The sequence below is a fragment of the Pseudogymnoascus verrucosus genome (genome assembly GCF_001662655.1).
Source record: "Pseudogymnoascus verrucosus strain UAMH 10579 unplaced genomic scaffold scaffold_48, whole genome shotgun sequence".
Lineage (NCBI taxonomy): Eukaryota > Fungi > Ascomycota > Leotiomycetes > Thelebolales > Thelebolaceae > Pseudogymnoascus > Pseudogymnoascus verrucosus.
The window spans coordinates 113,921-128,660 of record NW_017263699.1 but is presented as its reverse complement, the minus strand read 5'-3'; the positions used below and the strand labels follow the sequence as shown (position 1 = coordinate 128,660).

At 52.0% G+C, this 14,740-nt stretch overlaps 8 protein-coding genes across 8 annotated transcripts; 4 read left to right on the top strand and 4 right to left on the bottom strand.

Annotated features, from left to right (window-relative positions):
* The first annotated feature begins 193 nt into the window (after positions 1 to 193).
* On the top strand, positions 194 to 1,527 carry VE01_08681 (uncharacterized protein). The gene is made up of 4 exons (XM_018278101.2): positions 194 to 435; positions 503 to 831; positions 885 to 1,228; positions 1,292 to 1,527. The coding sequence occupies exons 1-4, from the start codon at positions 251 to 253 to the stop codon at positions 1,478 to 1,480; spliced, it is 1,047 nt and encodes a 348-aa protein (XP_018127175.2). The 5' UTR covers positions 194 to 250; the 3' UTR covers positions 1,481 to 1,527.
* Positions 1,443 to 3,412, bottom strand: VE01_08680 (uncharacterized protein). Its single transcript, XM_018278100.2, has one exon. It carries the CDS (start codon positions 3,336 to 3,338, stop codon positions 1,713 to 1,715), a length of 1,626 nt encoding a protein of 541 aa, XP_018127176.1. The 5' UTR covers positions 3,339 to 3,412; the 3' UTR covers positions 1,443 to 1,712.
* Positions 3,413 to 3,904: 492 nt separating this feature from the next.
* On the bottom strand, positions 3,905 to 5,284 carry VE01_08679 (uncharacterized protein). The gene is made up of 2 exons (XM_018278099.2): positions 5,183 to 5,284; positions 3,905 to 5,125 (listed from the first exon to the last, which is right to left on the bottom strand). Exons 1-2 carry the CDS (start codon positions 5,227 to 5,229, stop codon positions 4,060 to 4,062), a joined length of 1,113 nt encoding a protein of 370 aa, XP_018127233.2. The 5' UTR covers positions 5,230 to 5,284; the 3' UTR covers positions 3,905 to 4,059.
* Positions 5,285 to 5,460: 176 nt separating this feature from the next.
* On the bottom strand, positions 5,461 to 7,282 carry COQ1 (coq1 putative hexaprenyl diphosphate synthase). The gene is made up of 2 exons (XM_018278098.2): positions 5,948 to 7,282; positions 5,461 to 5,883 (listed from the first exon to the last, which is right to left on the bottom strand). The coding sequence occupies exons 1-2, from the start codon at positions 7,157 to 7,159 to the stop codon at positions 5,722 to 5,724; spliced, it is 1,374 nt and encodes a 457-aa protein (XP_018127232.2). The 5' UTR covers positions 7,160 to 7,282; the 3' UTR covers positions 5,461 to 5,721.
* Positions 7,283 to 7,473: 191 nt separating this feature from the next.
* Positions 7,474 to 8,436, top strand: VE01_08677 (uncharacterized protein; the record flags this gene model as incomplete). The annotated part of the gene is made up of 1 exon (XM_018278097.1): positions 7,474 to 8,436. The coding sequence occupies one exon, from the start codon at positions 7,474 to 7,476 to the stop codon at positions 8,434 to 8,436; it is 963 nt and encodes a 320-aa protein (XP_018127235.1).
* Positions 8,437 to 8,911: 475 nt separating this feature from the next.
* Positions 8,912 to 9,214, top strand: VE01_08676 (uncharacterized protein; the record flags this gene model as incomplete). The annotated part of the gene is made up of 2 exons (XM_018278096.1): positions 8,912 to 9,139; positions 9,209 to 9,214. 2 exons carry the CDS (start codon positions 8,912 to 8,914, stop codon positions 9,212 to 9,214), a joined length of 234 nt encoding a protein of 77 aa, XP_018127234.1.
* An 80-nt stretch (positions 9,215 to 9,294) lies between these two features.
* VE01_08675 (uncharacterized protein) lies at positions 9,295 to 11,685 on the bottom strand. Its single transcript, XM_018278095.2, has 3 exons — positions 11,093 to 11,685; positions 9,795 to 11,038; positions 9,295 to 9,738 (listed from the first exon to the last, which is right to left on the bottom strand). Exons 1-3 carry the CDS (start codon positions 11,225 to 11,227, stop codon positions 9,564 to 9,566), a joined length of 1,554 nt encoding a protein of 517 aa, XP_018127237.1. The 5' UTR covers positions 11,228 to 11,685; the 3' UTR covers positions 9,295 to 9,563.
* Positions 11,572 to 13,918, top strand: VE01_08674 (uncharacterized protein; the record flags this gene model as incomplete). The annotated part of the gene is made up of 3 exons (XM_018278094.2): positions 11,572 to 12,066; positions 12,132 to 12,230; positions 12,282 to 13,918. The coding sequence occupies exons 1-3, from the start codon at positions 11,643 to 11,645 to the stop codon at positions 13,916 to 13,918; spliced, it is 2,160 nt and encodes a 719-aa protein (XP_018127236.1). The 5' UTR covers positions 11,572 to 11,642.
* Positions 13,919 to 14,740: the final 822 nt, after the last annotated feature.

Below are 14,740 nucleotides of genomic sequence, written 5' to 3'. Positions count from 1 at the left end.
TTACCCATTTTGTATTCTTATAGGTATCACATTGCAATATCGTGCTTCGTGGCGTGAGAGTTCAAGGAGCGTGACGATGACGACGTGAAACCAGCTGAGACCCTATCAAACCGACCCCGCATCAAAATATCGAAGCCCCAAAAAGTTTATATTTGTTTCCTTCCGAATAACTTCTCTCAGAGAATGAGATAAAACCAGACCGGCGCATGTAAACGCGCACACCTATCTTCCCATCTCATCTCATCCAATAATGGAAGATGTATCGGTCTACCGTCCCCACAATCTTCTATATACACAGGAACCGCTATCCAGATATCGCCAGGGCGGATACCATCCAGTGACCCTTGGTGACACTTTCAATGATACCCGCTACACTGTCCTCCACAAGCTAGGCTGGGGTGGATATTCTACGGTCTGGCTAGCACGGGACAAAAAGTACTATGTTTTCTCTTAAACATCATGTAGAATGAGTCTAAACCTGTGCTAACAAAAAAAAAAAAAGGGACAATCAATGGGTTTCAATTAAAATCTTGACGGCTGAGAGCGGGGATAAATCACGCGAGCTTGTCAATTTGCATACACTATCAAGTTCGTCACAGGAAGGTCTCGCCGCTCGTTACATTGTCCGGTTACTCGATGAGTTCACCCATAACGGCCCAAATGGGACCCATAAATGCCTGGTGTTTGAGCTTCTCGGCCCTACTGTTGTCCGCATTGTCGAGGACTTCTATGGAAACGACGAGAAACTCGAGCCAGAAACGATCTTGAGGATTTCTGAACAGCTTCTCCAAGCTACGGCCTTCATTCACAGGGCTGGCTTGGCACATGGAGGTACAGCGGCGGCGCAATCCCAGCATTCCATATATGTAACTAACTTGAATCAGACATAAGCAGTAGAAACATCGCTTTTACATGTAGTAATCTATCCTACTGCGCCGACGAAGAAAGCCTCCTTAAAGTGGTCGGGACCCCAGAAGTTGAGGAGCTGGCTCGAATCGACGGCGCACCATTACAACAAGGCCTCCCTAACCAGCTCGTCAAGGCAGCAGATTGGACGGAGTGGATAGATGAGGATGAAGAGGATATCCGCCTCATCGACTTTGGGGAGACCTTCACCCAAGGCGCAGAACCTGAACGGATCGCGCAACCTGGAGTGCTGAGGGTGCCTGAAACGATTTTCACGGACCGATTTGACTACAGAATTGATTTGTGGCGCGTGGGATTCGCGGTGAGGATACACGAGTGCTCCCTCGAGGATCTATACAGCGGTGGAACTAATAGTGTCATGTAGATATACTTCTTTGGATTTGGAGGGATGCCATTTCAGAGTTTTTTTGGGGATGCCAATGATCTGGTGGCGCAGATGATTAATTTCGTCGAGGATTTGCCTGTCGAATGGCAGGAGAAATACAGGGACATGCGTTCGAAAGCCGGACGAGAGCCCCTGGAATGTAAGCGCCTTTTTATTGTTTTGATCTAAAACTATAGAGAAGAAGATATCCATACGCCACTCCAAAGAGTCCAGTTAGAACAACAGCTAACGCCGAGATCACTGCTAACAGGCAACAATGGCCCAAATCAATCAAAGCTTGAACAAAGATTTGAGAAAAGAGTCCTCGACGAAGAACTGAAGCCTCTCCTCCCAATAATCAAGGGTCTAATGCGATTCCGTCCCTCCGAGCGCCTTTCGGCATCCGAAGCTCTAGAGATGCTCAAGCCGCACGTCCGCGAAGGGCGTCGATCTCCTTCTGAAGAGCGCTGAGGTCAGCGAGGATGTCTGGCCGTTCGGTGGTCGACGCGGCAGGGTTGGAGGGGTTGGCGTCGATGCTTGCCCCGCTTGCACCGCGGGGCCGAGGAGGGGGAGGGGGGACGACGGAGAGGCGTTTAGAGGGGGTGGATGGAGCGCGGGGTATTGAAGGGGCGTTTTCGAGGTCGGACATTGTTACGGTTGGGGAGATAACAGAGTTTCTGATGGAGCCTGGGCGGCGGAGCGGCGGAGGTGGAGGGGCTTTAATGGTTGCTTGTTGGTTGGTGGAGGGGTGTAATGATGATAGATCCTGTATTGAACTGTTGCGGCTATCGTCGCCCATGTTAGTGAGCCGCTTGGGAGGCAGATGCGGGGAGTTTGGGTCGGCGACGGGGACTCCATGGCGGCGTGCCGAGGGAGGTGCAGGTGCGGTTTTACGGCGTAGTGAGTTGGATGGAGAAGGCGGCTCTGGCGCCTTCCCGACGGATTCGCGGTCAAAGATGGATTCACGATCTGACTCGTGGCTTGCGCGGGAGGGGTTGGGGGGAAGGGGCTTGTTGAGGTCGGTGGCCGACCGTTGCGCGGCGGTTAGCGTAGGGATTGTGGATGATAGTGGTGACGGGGCAGATGTAGATGTTACATAGAGAGAATGAGGCCGCGCGTCATCTCTTAGTTGTACGTTTATGAGTTTCCCATGCCGTGAACTGGGTGGTGGCGGCTTTTTCCTTTCGGAGGCAGAGCGCTGGAGGGCTGTAGGAATACGCCGCCGTTCGTCATCTGCATCGGAGACTTCGTGTGAGGTCCGGGGTGACTCAGGTAGATTCTCTTGGATGTTCTCGAAGATCGAGTGCCGTGAGACTGAGGATGCCTCTGTGCTGCTTCCGTCTGCCGGCCCTGCGTGAGCTGATTGCGCGGGAGGGCTGGGCAGAGATTCCGGAGCTGCGATACCGCTGCTTCCAGTCATGAGTAGACGCTTAAAAGATTCCACGTCCATAGCTGCCTTTCCCGACACCACCGGTGGAGTTTCGCTGGTCGACTCTTTGCCCTCCGTCCGTTCTAACGTAGCTAATGTCTTGCTGAACGGGTTCATAGGAGCTCTCCCATCGTTTCCGGCACCACTTGTCGGTGGTATAGGCGTTCTCCCGTCATTGCCGGCAGCACTTATTGGTGGTATAGGCGTTCTTTCATCATTGCCAGCAACACTTATCGGTGCTATAGGCACCCTTCCATTATTGCCGGCACCTATTATCGGTGGTATCTCATCGTCATTGTCATCTGACGACTCATCGGACAGAACGGACTCAAATGGATCGTTGCCAAGCGCATGACCTTCGTCTCCCTGTGGTAGTGGCGTATGAGGTTTATCCTGGATGGTGTCCTCCGGGCTACTCGGCGGCGGCGACTGCACCCTAACATGCTTCATCGGTTTGTCGTTATTTTTTATTGGCGCATCTCCATGCCGCATCGGTTGATCGATGGGTAGCTGCCTAGTACCTGTGCTTTCCTCCGCCTTTGTTCCATTCTCTATGTTCGTTTGGATGGCGGGCGTCCTGCGTCGGAAGGGGTTCGAAGAGCCATGGAAGTCGGCCATCGTGCCCAGCTTGCTATCGTAGTAACATTAATTACTTTCTGGTCATATGGGCGCCATTGGAGAGGTTTGCGATGCGCTGCATTATAGAGCGGGACAGTCGGGACGTCACCGATGCGGTGCGGCTTATCAGGACGCTTGGACCATGCTGACGTTTCTGGTACCTTGTGGGGGAAGGCGTTGTAGTGCAACTCGCCACGCCACGTGCGACGATCTAGATCGTCACCTTTAAAGCTTGTATTTCGAGATTAAAGAAACACGGATATGATAATCTAAACTCTGAACAATTATAGAATTTCTTCACTGCCTGTGTTCTATTCTATATTGCCTCATGTACCAACTACAAAGCACGATTATTGTCATTCATGGGCCATAAATGGCGACATAGATTGCCACAATCGGTCTGAAGACTCGAATAGACAGCGGCAACAATCATATGCGGAATAAGGAATGTACAAGTCAGGATTTCATTGAGGCAATATACCTAGCTAGTAGTCACAATGTAGGGTATAATGCGCCGACGCCCGTGAATATGCTCCTGACCCCATGAATATGCCTGGCCCCATGAATATGCCTGGCCCCATGAATATGCCGACCCTGTGAATATGCCCGAAACACCGAAACCTAACTCCGCATCAATGAACACTGTAACAAAGCTCAAGCCTGTACACCGATATGTGCTTGTAACTGACTCGGCGCAGAACCCGTCGATCTTCTTGCGTCTTCAGAATTCATCCATATCAAGCTTCGAGGCAAGGTTGACAAACGCCTGGTGGAATTTGTCGTGGGCCTTGACGTCCTCAACGACGGTACGGTTGAGTGTAAATTTGCAGACATTGCAAGTGGTGATGGGATTCTGACCAAGGTTGATCTGAGTCTGAACAAGTTTGGCAGGCTTGGTATTCTCCTTCTGTCCGCCCTCATTTCCTCCATTGCTGGATCTGGCTGGGTTGACCTCGACCTTGCTGGAAGAGTCAGAGTAAGCTGGAATTGGGTAAGCCTTCTCAGCATCACGGCCCTTAGAGCCTTCGGTGGGAGTGGTAGTTCCCCAAGTGGGACCCATGATGATATAGCTGTAGTTGGCTGGAATGGGGTAGACCATGTCGGAAAATTCTCCAACCATACCCTCACCACCTGCCCTCGTCTTGGATCGGGCTCTTCCGGTCTCCTTAGGACCCTTGGCAGGAGAGCTCGTAAATGAGTTAGAGCGGAAGATCGCGGTAGCCATGGGATGTTTGGCAAGTTTGTCCTGGAGCGTAGCGCCCTGGGCTGCAGTGTCCTGGGTTGCAGTGTATCCGTCGATAATACTACCCTCCCAGCTGGAAGAATAGAAACTGTCCGAGTCGCTGCTGGACACAGGACGGTCGAAGTATTCAGGAGACATCATTTTGTCAGGTTTGGTGGTTTGAGGTCTTGTTGCTTGGATAGCCCGTGGCCTTGTTGTTAACCTCCGACGTTTTCGACTTGCTGGTTTTATGCCGGTATGATATGGTTCCAGAGGAGGTGGTGAAGATGGGGGAGTCTTCGACGATGAGGAAGGGCTGGAATGAATGTGTTCTTGAGGCTGATCAGATGAGGGGTTGGTGTCAGAGGATGAGGGGTTTGCTGAAGCTGGTGGTTTTGCGAAATAGTCCGTAATTGACCTTTTGCTTTTTGGCACCGGCAGAGGCACGACAGGTAGAGTGTTCGTAATGTCTTGGAGAGGCTTGACAACTTCGATACAGACTCTCTTTCCTGGTGAATCCGCTGTGTCTTTCCTGACGCGGTTTGCGTATGTTCGCATACGCGATCTGGAAAAGTGTCAGAAGTGTGTAGTTGAGTGTGAATTTGTAGAAGGTAACGCTTACCTTTTACCCAATACCGACGACACCATTGTAGCGGTGCCTAATCCCATCGTCGCGGCGATTTTCGTTATGAAAACATAGGTTCATTGAACACGACTGATGGTGATGCGGCTTGAAGTTGTGGCGCAAGCGCAAAAGCGCGTTGTGTGAAGCGATAACGATAACGCGAAAGCACGTGAGCAAAGTGTGGCGCTGCAGATTATCAACGCCTCGCTTGAAGCTAGAGTAAGTAAGCCAAGCCTAAAGTGGACAACTCACTACAAAATGGTTTAATGGGAGCACTTCGACTCATTAAGATATTATTCTCAGCTGGCTAGCTATATTTGAGGAATCAGCAAACCTATCCACGAAAATATGATACTAATTCATGGTACAATAAAGCAATACTGATATATGTTGCCTTACAGTTCTACCTTTCAACGCAACAGTGGGATGCGTTGTTTACCCGTCATATATAATACATCTAACATTGATCTATACAAAACTTCAGACCACCGACCACGCTCCGTCTAGTTCATATGTATACACGCTATCGAACAACCCTACTTCCTCCTGTTAATCGTCTTGGCGACCATCTCCCTCAGCCCATCCTTGGCTTCACTCTCTGGGAAGGGCTCAATAGCCGCAAGAGCTTGATCCGCGTAATCCCTTGCCAAGGCACGTGTCTGCTCAATCCCTTCGCTTTGAGAAACGATATATCTCGCCTGTTTCATGTTAGAGATTGTTCAAACGGATTAATGTTGCTGGGCCTTTTCAGAAGTCACCTACCCTTGCGACATCGCCCTCTTCGGCAAACTTCCTCCCAACTAACGCACCAAGCTCTGGGTTGTTCTTCCAGGCAAATAGAAGAGGTGCTGTGGCCAAGCCAAGTTCCAAATCGGCTCCGGCCGGCTTCCCGAGTTCCTTCTCAGTAATAGTATAATCCAACATATCGTCCACAAGCTGAAACGCCAGACCCAAGTTCTTTCCATAGCTATATGCCGCCTCGACTGTGACATTATCACTTCCTCCCAGAAGCGCAGCCGCACGACAACTTTTGCTGATCAAACTAGCCGTTTTGAGGTATGTCTTTTGCAAGTAGTATGTGAGCGCCTCTTCTGTCCACTGAGGGTTCTTCTCATCCCGGGATGTGTTCTTCAGCTGCATGAATTCTCCCTCAACAAGGTTCGCAATGACAGTAGCGAGCAGCTCAACAACCTCCGCATCTCGTAAACGAGCAAGAGCAATGGAGGCGCGGCCCAGGAGGAAGTCTCCTGCCAGCACCGCCATTTTGTTGCCGAATTCAAGGTTGGCAGATGGTGATCCCCGCCTCGAGTCAGAGTGATCAATGACATCGTCGTGGAGGAGAGAAGCCGTGTGAATGAGCTCAGTTATTTCGGCGAGGCGCCGTTGGGAAGGCAGAATGTCGCTTTCGGTTGGTGAATACGCATATGCCGGATCCGTCAAGGGGTTTGTCCCAGGGCTCGTAGGATTGTGATCTAAGAGAATATCTGGGCGCGAAATGCCACTGTTTATATTGGCAGAGGGTTTCGAGGGATCATATGTCGAGCATTTTGGTGCCAGTGCCGTGGCGCGCGACATTAATAGGACAAGAAGTGGCCTGAAGTGCTTCCCTTCTGCCTGGGTGTAGTATTTCGCAACTTTATCCAGACTAGGATGCCCGGAACCTAGTAGCTGTCTGATATTCCCGCTCAAGAATTTCATCTCTTTTGCTACTATCCTCAGGGGATCAATGCTGATTTGGCGATCCACCCTGCCTTGTTGTGATGTCGCATTGGAAATGACATTGGCAGCCAATTTAGCTGCCTGGGCCCATGATCCCGCATGTTGTCGGCTTGATAGGTGAAATAGCCTCGAATTAGAAGGCGACAATTGCGCCCGGCTGGCGGAAAGGCATTCCAGGCAGACTCGTCGAGGTTGCGTGGTTGCTACTCCTGGACGAGAAAAGAGCAATGAAGCTCTCGGCGACCGGATTCTCATAGCCTCCCTGGTCTGCTAAGCAGGATATATGGGCAATTCCTGCAGCCCCGTCTTAATGCCTCCCCTATCGACAGCAGAGAGCGCGCTGCGAGGTGTTGCGGGTTCAATTGCGTCGAAGATTGGTTTGGCAGAAGCTTGATTTCGCACATCACAAATGTTTTGGGCCGACCCATCCCGACGATAAGACACGGATAAACTATTACTCCGTCGCGCTTTCCTCAGCCTTGCAGTCCTCAGTTGTCCACTGGAGTATCCAGAAACACCAATGCACCTTGACCACTTTATTTTGGCTTCGAGGTTATAATTCGGTCAACATGGTGCTACTTACGATGACCCCCGTCATTGTGGAGGGTCTTCGTAACCTCGAGACGTCTACAATAACCACAGGGGCGGTTGCTTCCCAGGGTATTCATGAAGATGCAGCCTTGGCCCCAGGCTCCAACGAAACAGGCGCAATCGAAAACGAGATTCAAGATTCTAGGAAAGGGGAGAAAATGCAGAGAGCACAGATACCGGAGCCTGGAAATACCTCCCTCAATAATCCTTCCAGCGAGCCGTCCTTGCAAGATCCAAAACCTGGCAATCCTATAAGCCACCTCCAAATCGTCGCCCTCTCCCGACAGCTAAAGTCTATCAATGCCATACCATGCCACCTCGATGCTCTACTCCGCGGATCTCATGTCTACATACCACCTCCGTCTCCTAAACCCGCTCAAACCGCCGAATACAAAGCTCTCATGGCCCGTCTCCGGCGCGATGCTGAAGAACGCGACTATGTCCGATTGACAAAGCCAGCCCCGACGTCGGAAACATACTCCAGGAACCTACCAGCGACATCACCGGCCTTTGCTTTCGCCTCGACAGAAGCATATATCGAAGCTTCGCCCGATGATGACATAACCTACGACGATGTCACCCGCCAGCTCACCCTTATCCTCAACGTACTCGTCTCCATCATAGCATGCTCGGCGGCGTTGTGGATGGTTTCGAAGTGGTGGAGCACACCCGCTCGATTGGCATTATCTTTTGCAGGAAGCATATTGGTGGCCGTGGCGGAAGTCGGAGTGTATTTCGGATACATTAGGAAGGTTAAAGAATCGGTCATGGAGGAGAGGGCAGTGAAGGAGGTTAGGGAAGTGGTGGATACCTGGGTTGCCAATCCGAATGACAATAATACGTCCCAGGCAGAAGAGAGGAAGGAAACCACACTGCTTAAAGGGAAAGATAATGAAGCTGTCCGCCGGCGGACGAAAAATAGCAAGGAGAGTCAGTCATAAGCACGACACTTCCGAACGAGGTAGATTTGGTTGAGCTGTGTAGAAGCTCCCAAGCGACCTCTTTCAACTCTAATTAATTAATGGCTTGAAACACATCATCTATGGTACGCTTTCCAAGTTATATGTCGTCGGTTTGGTGGTTATTCTAGCTTCGCCGACCTCAGCTATCACGAGGGCCACCAACCAGTCCCGATTACCGCCATTAATCAACCCCAAAATCAAGTTTTATGCCAGTAACATTGGCTGGCGAGCTCTATTATTATGACAGAGTTACATATCTGAGGGAGTTGTTACTTTCAGGTTTGTTGATAAATGTCTCGAAAGCTACCGTCGTCATGATAAATCGTCATCTCAACGTCATGAATATCGCACCCAACAACCACCCTTTCAACGACCTACCTCCTCATTAATTCCACAACTTCCAGACTCTCCCAATTCCTCACCAACATAATCCAATTTCTCTCGAAAATCGAATATGACTACCCCGACGACCGAAAACCCCGGCTTCAAGTTCGACCCTAACGATCCCCCTCTCGACTTCCCCGCCTACGAGACGTCAGGTCATAAGACGTACCTCGACTACCAAAACCACAAGAACGATCACGGGCTTACTGGGCATCGATCTGAGAAATCGGGGGCACATACGACGCCAAAAGATGCGCTGGATGTGATTGCGTCGAAGTCGTGGCTCGAGAACCCTTGGGTGAAGGTGTTGATGTGGGTGTTGATTTTGATAGCGACGTATAGGTTATACTTGAGGGTGCTTGGGTAGGGTTAATCAAATGTGACGGGGTAGCGATCTATGAGCGACTGGATGGGACAATGGGATACAGGATACAGTCTGCTATAGAGGGAATGGTTGGGGTTAAAGGATATACATATAGTGGGGCTGACGTGGTAACGGGTAGAGGCAGAGGGGCCAGCTTGTATCACAAGATTGTATTCGACTTTTGAGATATGGAAAGATGTACCATTGTCTCCCTGAAGCAAATAACTACAATGCCTGGTTGCCAGTTGGCAGATTGAACGCCGTGTCTAGCCCATGCTTCATCGCCCAAGACGCCAACGCTCTGCTATGCTCCAGCCATTTAATGCCATGTCTTAGTCTACCCCACCACTATCTCTGCCTAGGGCCTCAAATCCACGACCTTAAATTCCAGTCCTGGCGTCTCGAAAACATGCCCTGGCCTCATCGCATCGGTGTAGATGTTAGGCTCCGGGTGTGGGTGGAATAGCCCGGTCTGTCTACAGTTAAGCACCGATTTCATGCCTGGGGGGTCAGTCATGCGGAAAACGCCCCAACTGTGTAGACATTAGCTTTGAGTTACTAGTTAGAGAAAGTGAATGGGAGGACTTACGAGGGACTCTTGCTCGGCGCACACACAATCGCGATACTCTCCGGCATCATCACTTGATACCCGCAATGTGTGTGCAGGTCCCTGCTGCTCATAAAGCACGTTTGAGACGGGTGCGTATGGATCCATCCCAAGACCATCAGATCCTCCTTGTCGCAGTAGTCGAACAGCGCACCTTCGTTCGTCGTTTCGCAAGTGTCAGAGGTGCTCTCTTGCTCGGGTATCACCAATCGTGAAATGAAAAGTGCATTTGAGATGAGGGTCCCGCACAGGATGCCGCAGGTCTCGAGATTCGCTTGGGTATTGGGACGAGCGATAGATAGGAATGACTCGCGGAGCGTGGTAGGAAGAAATAGGGTTCGGAGGGGTGAGCCGTTTTCGAGGTAGGCTGATGGTTTGAACGTGTATGCGGAGGGGTCGTCGACAGGAGAAGGGGTGGAGCTTGGTGGAGCTTCCTTGAGAAGCTTCGCTGGCCGCAACGGAGCTGGGGACTCATATGATATCGTGGTTTTGATTACTTGCTTTGAAGGGATAGGAGGGGCGGATTCTCTGCCGAAATTCCTCTCGATCTCCGCAGGCTTGTTGTCTTCGTACTTAAACGGCCTTGACTTGGCAATTGAAGGGTATCTGTATTCGCTGCTACGCGGCGCCGATGAACTTGGCTCGCTTGCTGATGGGTGCAATTTCGTGAGCTTCTTTCGTGTTCCGTCCGTGTCTCGATCTCTGGAATCCATCCTCCTCCTGGTATCCTCCATGCGGCGTTGCAGATCGACGCCGTCGTCACCCCCCTCGTAACCCATCTGATCTCTGTCGTCGCCCTGCCGAGTCGTTCTCCGAATGTCGTCTCGTCTCCGAATTTCCTTGTGTGCAAGTTTGACAGCAAGGCCGCTGTGCTCAGATGCCTCCAGGGTTTTCGCTCTTCCAGCAATCGCAGGGTCCGCTTCCGCGTACTTTGAGAGTCGCCTCATAGACCCGGGTCCCTGGCCATCCCGTAAATCTGCCGCAGGTTTATTCCGTCCTTCATGCGCGGTTTGCCAAGCGTCATATCGAGCGACAATCTTCGGTTTAAGCATCTCTAGTCGATCTACTGCGTCGGGTATGGACTTGATCATCAACTTCAGCGCCCTTCTATTCGCGGGGTCTTTGCTGTCGGGGTGGGCAGAGAGTTTTTCGGCGACCAAGGTAACGAATCGCATAAGGAGCATATAAGCTTGTTGAATATTGCCTTCGTCTTGGTAAATCTGGGCCTGGCGCAATACTGTCAGCGGCTATATGCATGGAGATGTAATGTTGAGGCAAACCTCGCGCAGTAACAGCTCAGCAGTCCTCAACCAGACTTTGAGCTTGATATAAGGATTATATTCGAAGTCCTGGGCGCGCGCAGCAATTTCTGCAATGCTCATCGGCATCGCTGCCTCGGCCGAAGAGCTGGCCATCTTTTGTTTCGTGATAATCGTAGGTACTGCGGGGTTGTAGAATGTTCGGCGGGGTTATGAGGTTCGATGATTGATGAATTAAAAGCTGAGGCAACACTCCCTAACCATCACGGGAGGTCCCAGAGAGATCGGGAAGGTTGGCTGGTGCCTGGGGAGCTCCGAAGTTTGCTGAGGCAAACGATGCGATTTCTGATGACGCAGGTTCCATGGGGGGGGGTTGTTGTACCTTGTTGGTCGACAGGCCGACGAGGCTAGGGCGGTGAGTCGATTTGTCACATTTCGAGGGCAGAATTAAGGCGGTCCCTGCATCCTCTTTGATTGTTCGAGAGAGCAACGTCAGTTCGAATACTTTGAAATAGCATAATATCCCAGACGCCAGAGCCGCTCAAATTCGCAAACAGTGCAATCAGAATTGATGTTGGCTGTTCGTCTCGTAAATAGACGACGAAATCGATTACGTCCTATCGCAGCCTTCGCATATCCGTGCTGCCGGCCAGCTACAGGATTAATTCGAGCATACAGCGATGGAGGTCAGGTTATAGCGACAAATGTGACAGGCGGCAGCAAGGCTGGGCAGAAAAACCCGAAGACTGCTGAGTCCACCGCGGAGGCCACAAAATCTACCAAGAAACCGCGCAAACAGAGGAGTGACGCAGGAACATCAAGGGGGGGTAATAATAGTGGGAATCCGCCGAAACCCAGGACCCCATCAACAAAACCGAGGAAGAAGAGGAGTGATGCAGGGGTTCTCAAGGGGCCTCTTTTGAAGAAAGCATTTGAAGATGTGTTGCATGGAGCCAGAACCGCGATCCCAGAAGGCGAAGCGGAGACAGATTCAGGTAAGGGAACAAAGCAGTACTAGGCGAGTATGCAGAAGAAGATGGTACTAACAGGATTCGCGTAGTACCTAGCAAGCGGAAAAGCGTCAAAAGCTTATCACGAATTGCGTTTGGCAAACGCGGAGACAAAGCCCGTCAGAACATTATCGGCGAGGAATTATGTGGTATGGATGTTGCATGGAACCTCTCAGAGCTCTATAGCTAACCTCAACCAGATGATATTATACAACGACTAGCTCCGAGCCTTGAGAAGCACAAGGGATGTGATATAATAGACATCAACCCCGGAGTCGGCCTATGGTCGTCCAAACTGCACGATATCGTGAAGCCCCGGACTCACATCCTCATGGAACCCGACTCCTCGACATATAAACCCTACCTCGAGCCCCTATTAAACCAAAAAGACTCCACCTACAAGCTCCTCCCCATGTCCGGCATCATCTGGAACAACCTCAACAAACTCGAACGCGACGGCCACCTCCCGCACCAAACCCTCCTCTCCCCCAGCGACCCCTCCCTCGAAAAACCCAACACCACCCTCCTCGTAACCGCCAACCTAGGCTACTGGCCGCGCCGCCCCTACATCGGCTTCCCCTCCATCACGACCCTCGTAGTCCACCAACTCCTCACCGCCACGCGCGCCCACTCCGTCTTCCAAGGCTACGGGCAAGTGCGCATGCTAATCTGGATGCACGACCTCGAGAAACGCATCGTCCTCCCCCGGCTGATCATCAACCGTCGCAAATCCAGCATCGAAGCCGAGATATCCTGCGAATACATCCATGAAGTAGCGGGTGGCGACCTGGAAACCGAAAACTTCCGCCGCGAACAGGCAATCGACATGCTCTCCGGCCAGCGCGTCGCTCCCGCCATGGCGGCTGCGGGTCTGCACACCCCGCCGCACCGCGAGGGGATCATGGAGAGGGAAGCGCGGACCTCGCAACTCGCTGCTAGCACGCCTAATATCGGCGTCCGCCGCCCTTTTGAAGATGAACTCACGGCCCTGGAAGAACGCTACGCGGCCGGAGAGTTCCCGGAGTTCTACGATGAAGTGGAAGACCATCACGTCGCGACGCCCGAGGTCTCGCTCGATAGCACGAGGCGCCGCACAGAGGAGTTCCGACGCTTGCAGGCCCTACGATGGAGACTTAAAGCGGTGGGGGTCGTGAATGATCTAGTTGAGTCACGGCTCGACAGCTACGAAGCTCTTGAAAACGAATGGGTTGCCCTCCGCGCCTCTAACGATCCAAAGCGCGAAGAGGGCATGGCTAGAGTAGAAGAGGGTATACGAGAGTGGCGCCGCGCCCTAGAGTCCGGGGCACGCACAACAGTCACAGCAGTGACCCAGCGCCTCGAAGAGCGTCGCGGGTTCCTCGCCGAGCCCGCCCTACTAGTCTGGGACCGCCGCGCCATGGAGCCCTTGATCGTCAAACCATCCGAATTCGCGCCCGCGCAACCAATGGCACTACTTGATTTCCAGCCCCGCAGCATCTGGCCGAGCCTCAGGGCGGAGGGGTTGGGTTGCTACGATTACTTTGAGTTTATGCTCGCGGCGCTGTTTATCATGCCGAAGCAGAGTGTGGTTGCTGGGTTGAGGGCGCTGGCGCCGGGGGCGGAGGAGTGGATCCTGCCGAGGTGTCCGGCGTTGAGGGATGTGGGTAAGGGGGGAGTGGTGGATTTGGAGATGTTGACGGTGAGGAGTTTGACGGAGGGGATGTTGAGGGAGATGTTTGAGGAGTTTATGAGGTGGCCTTTTCGGCCGAGTAAGGCGGAGATGGTGGCGAGGGGGGGGAGTCAGGATTTGCATGGGGATGGGGAGGGGGAGATGGATAAACATGGGGGAGGGGGGTAGGGGGGGATAATGTGTTAGATGTATGTATTGTATTGTACTATACTGTTCAATAGATGTGTGTGATTGTAGATGATTCAATCTACAACTCAATTAGACGTACGATTATACCGTCCACAATATATTCCTTTCTCGTGGGCGATTCAACCCACAACAGAAAAGGGGCATCCCCCCCTTCCATCCGCCCAGAGACATCACCACCCCTACCCCGCCAAGCCATCACCAACCCAGCTGAACACCCCCCATCCGTACAAACCCCCCACCCATCTTCAGCACAACCAGCATCCCAAAAGTCTGATCAACACCCTCTTCCCTCGTGGGAACAAGGTCCCTCCTACACTCACCTGCGTGGTAGTCTGTGGTAGTATGTGGTAGTATATGGTAGTGTGTAGTAGCGCGGTAGTCCGTGTCCTGTTTGCGGCTGTGCATCCAACCCTGTGGCTGGTGTGCCACATCGGCCACGCCGCGCCCCGCACACAGCTGGTGCAGGATCTCGGTGCCGTGGGGCCGAAGATAGATAAGGTGGGGTGGGTACACGAACTGATGGAGCTGAGGTGGTGGGTGGGACGGGGGACGGTGGTGCCGATGGGTGGTGGGATGGATGATGGGATTTTGTATAGGATGGGGAGGTTGGGCTTATGGAAGGAGGGAGGATATGAGGTGTTTTTTATGAGTTGGCTGTGAGTTGGCTTAATACGTGTACATGGGATGAAAAAATTGATACCTGACGTTTGCTTACTGGGTGTGTGCGATTGATGCCAACAGTATACCAAGATCGTATTAATTAAACAGCCACTCAAATAAAAAAACATACAAATTAATTCA

Excerpts from the sequence above, each read along its gene's own strand:
- VE01_08681 (XM_018278101.2), top strand. The coding sequence starts at position 251 with ATGGAAGATGTATCGGTCTACCGTCCCCACAATCTTCTATATACACAG. Across the intron at positions 436-502 it reads TGGCTAGCACGGGACAAAAA|GGACAATCAATGGGTTTCAA; the intron begins GTACTATGTTTT and ends AAAAAAAAAAAG. Across the intron at positions 1,229-1,291 it reads TGTGGCGCGTGGGATTCGCG|ATATACTTCTTTGGATTTGG; the intron begins GTGAGGATACAC and ends AGTGTCATGTAG.
- VE01_08680 (XM_018278100.2), bottom strand. The coding sequence starts at position 3,338 with ATGGCCGACTTCCATGGCTCTTCGAACCCCTTCCGACGCAGGACGCCC.
- VE01_08679 (XM_018278099.2), bottom strand. The coding sequence starts at position 5,229 with ATGGGATTAGGCACCGCTACAATGGTGTCGTCGGTATTGGGTAAAAG. Across the intron at positions 5,126-5,182 it reads TCGTCGGTATTGGGTAAAAG|ATCGCGTATGCGAACATACG; the intron begins GTAAGCGTTACC and ends ACACTTTTCCAG.
- COQ1 (XM_018278098.2), bottom strand. The coding sequence starts at position 7,159 with ATGAGAATCCGGTCGCCGAGAGCTTCATTGCTCTTTTCTCGTCCAGGA. Across the intron at positions 5,884-5,947 it reads AAGAGGGCGATGTCGCAAGG|GCGAGATATATCGTTTCTCA; the intron begins GTAGGTGACTTC and ends AACATGAAACAG.
- VE01_08675 (XM_018278095.2), bottom strand. The coding sequence starts at position 11,227 with ATGGCCAGCTCTTCGGCCGAGGCAGCGATGCCGATGAGCATTGCAGAA. Across the intron at positions 11,039-11,092 it reads CTGAGCTGTTACTGCGCGAG|GCCCAGATTTACCAAGACGA; the intron begins GTTTGCCTCAAC and ends GTATTGCGCCAG. Across the intron at positions 9,739-9,794 it reads GCGCCGAGCAAGAGTCCCTC|TTGGGGCGTTTTCCGCATGA; the intron begins GTAAGTCCTCCC and ends ATGTCTACACAG.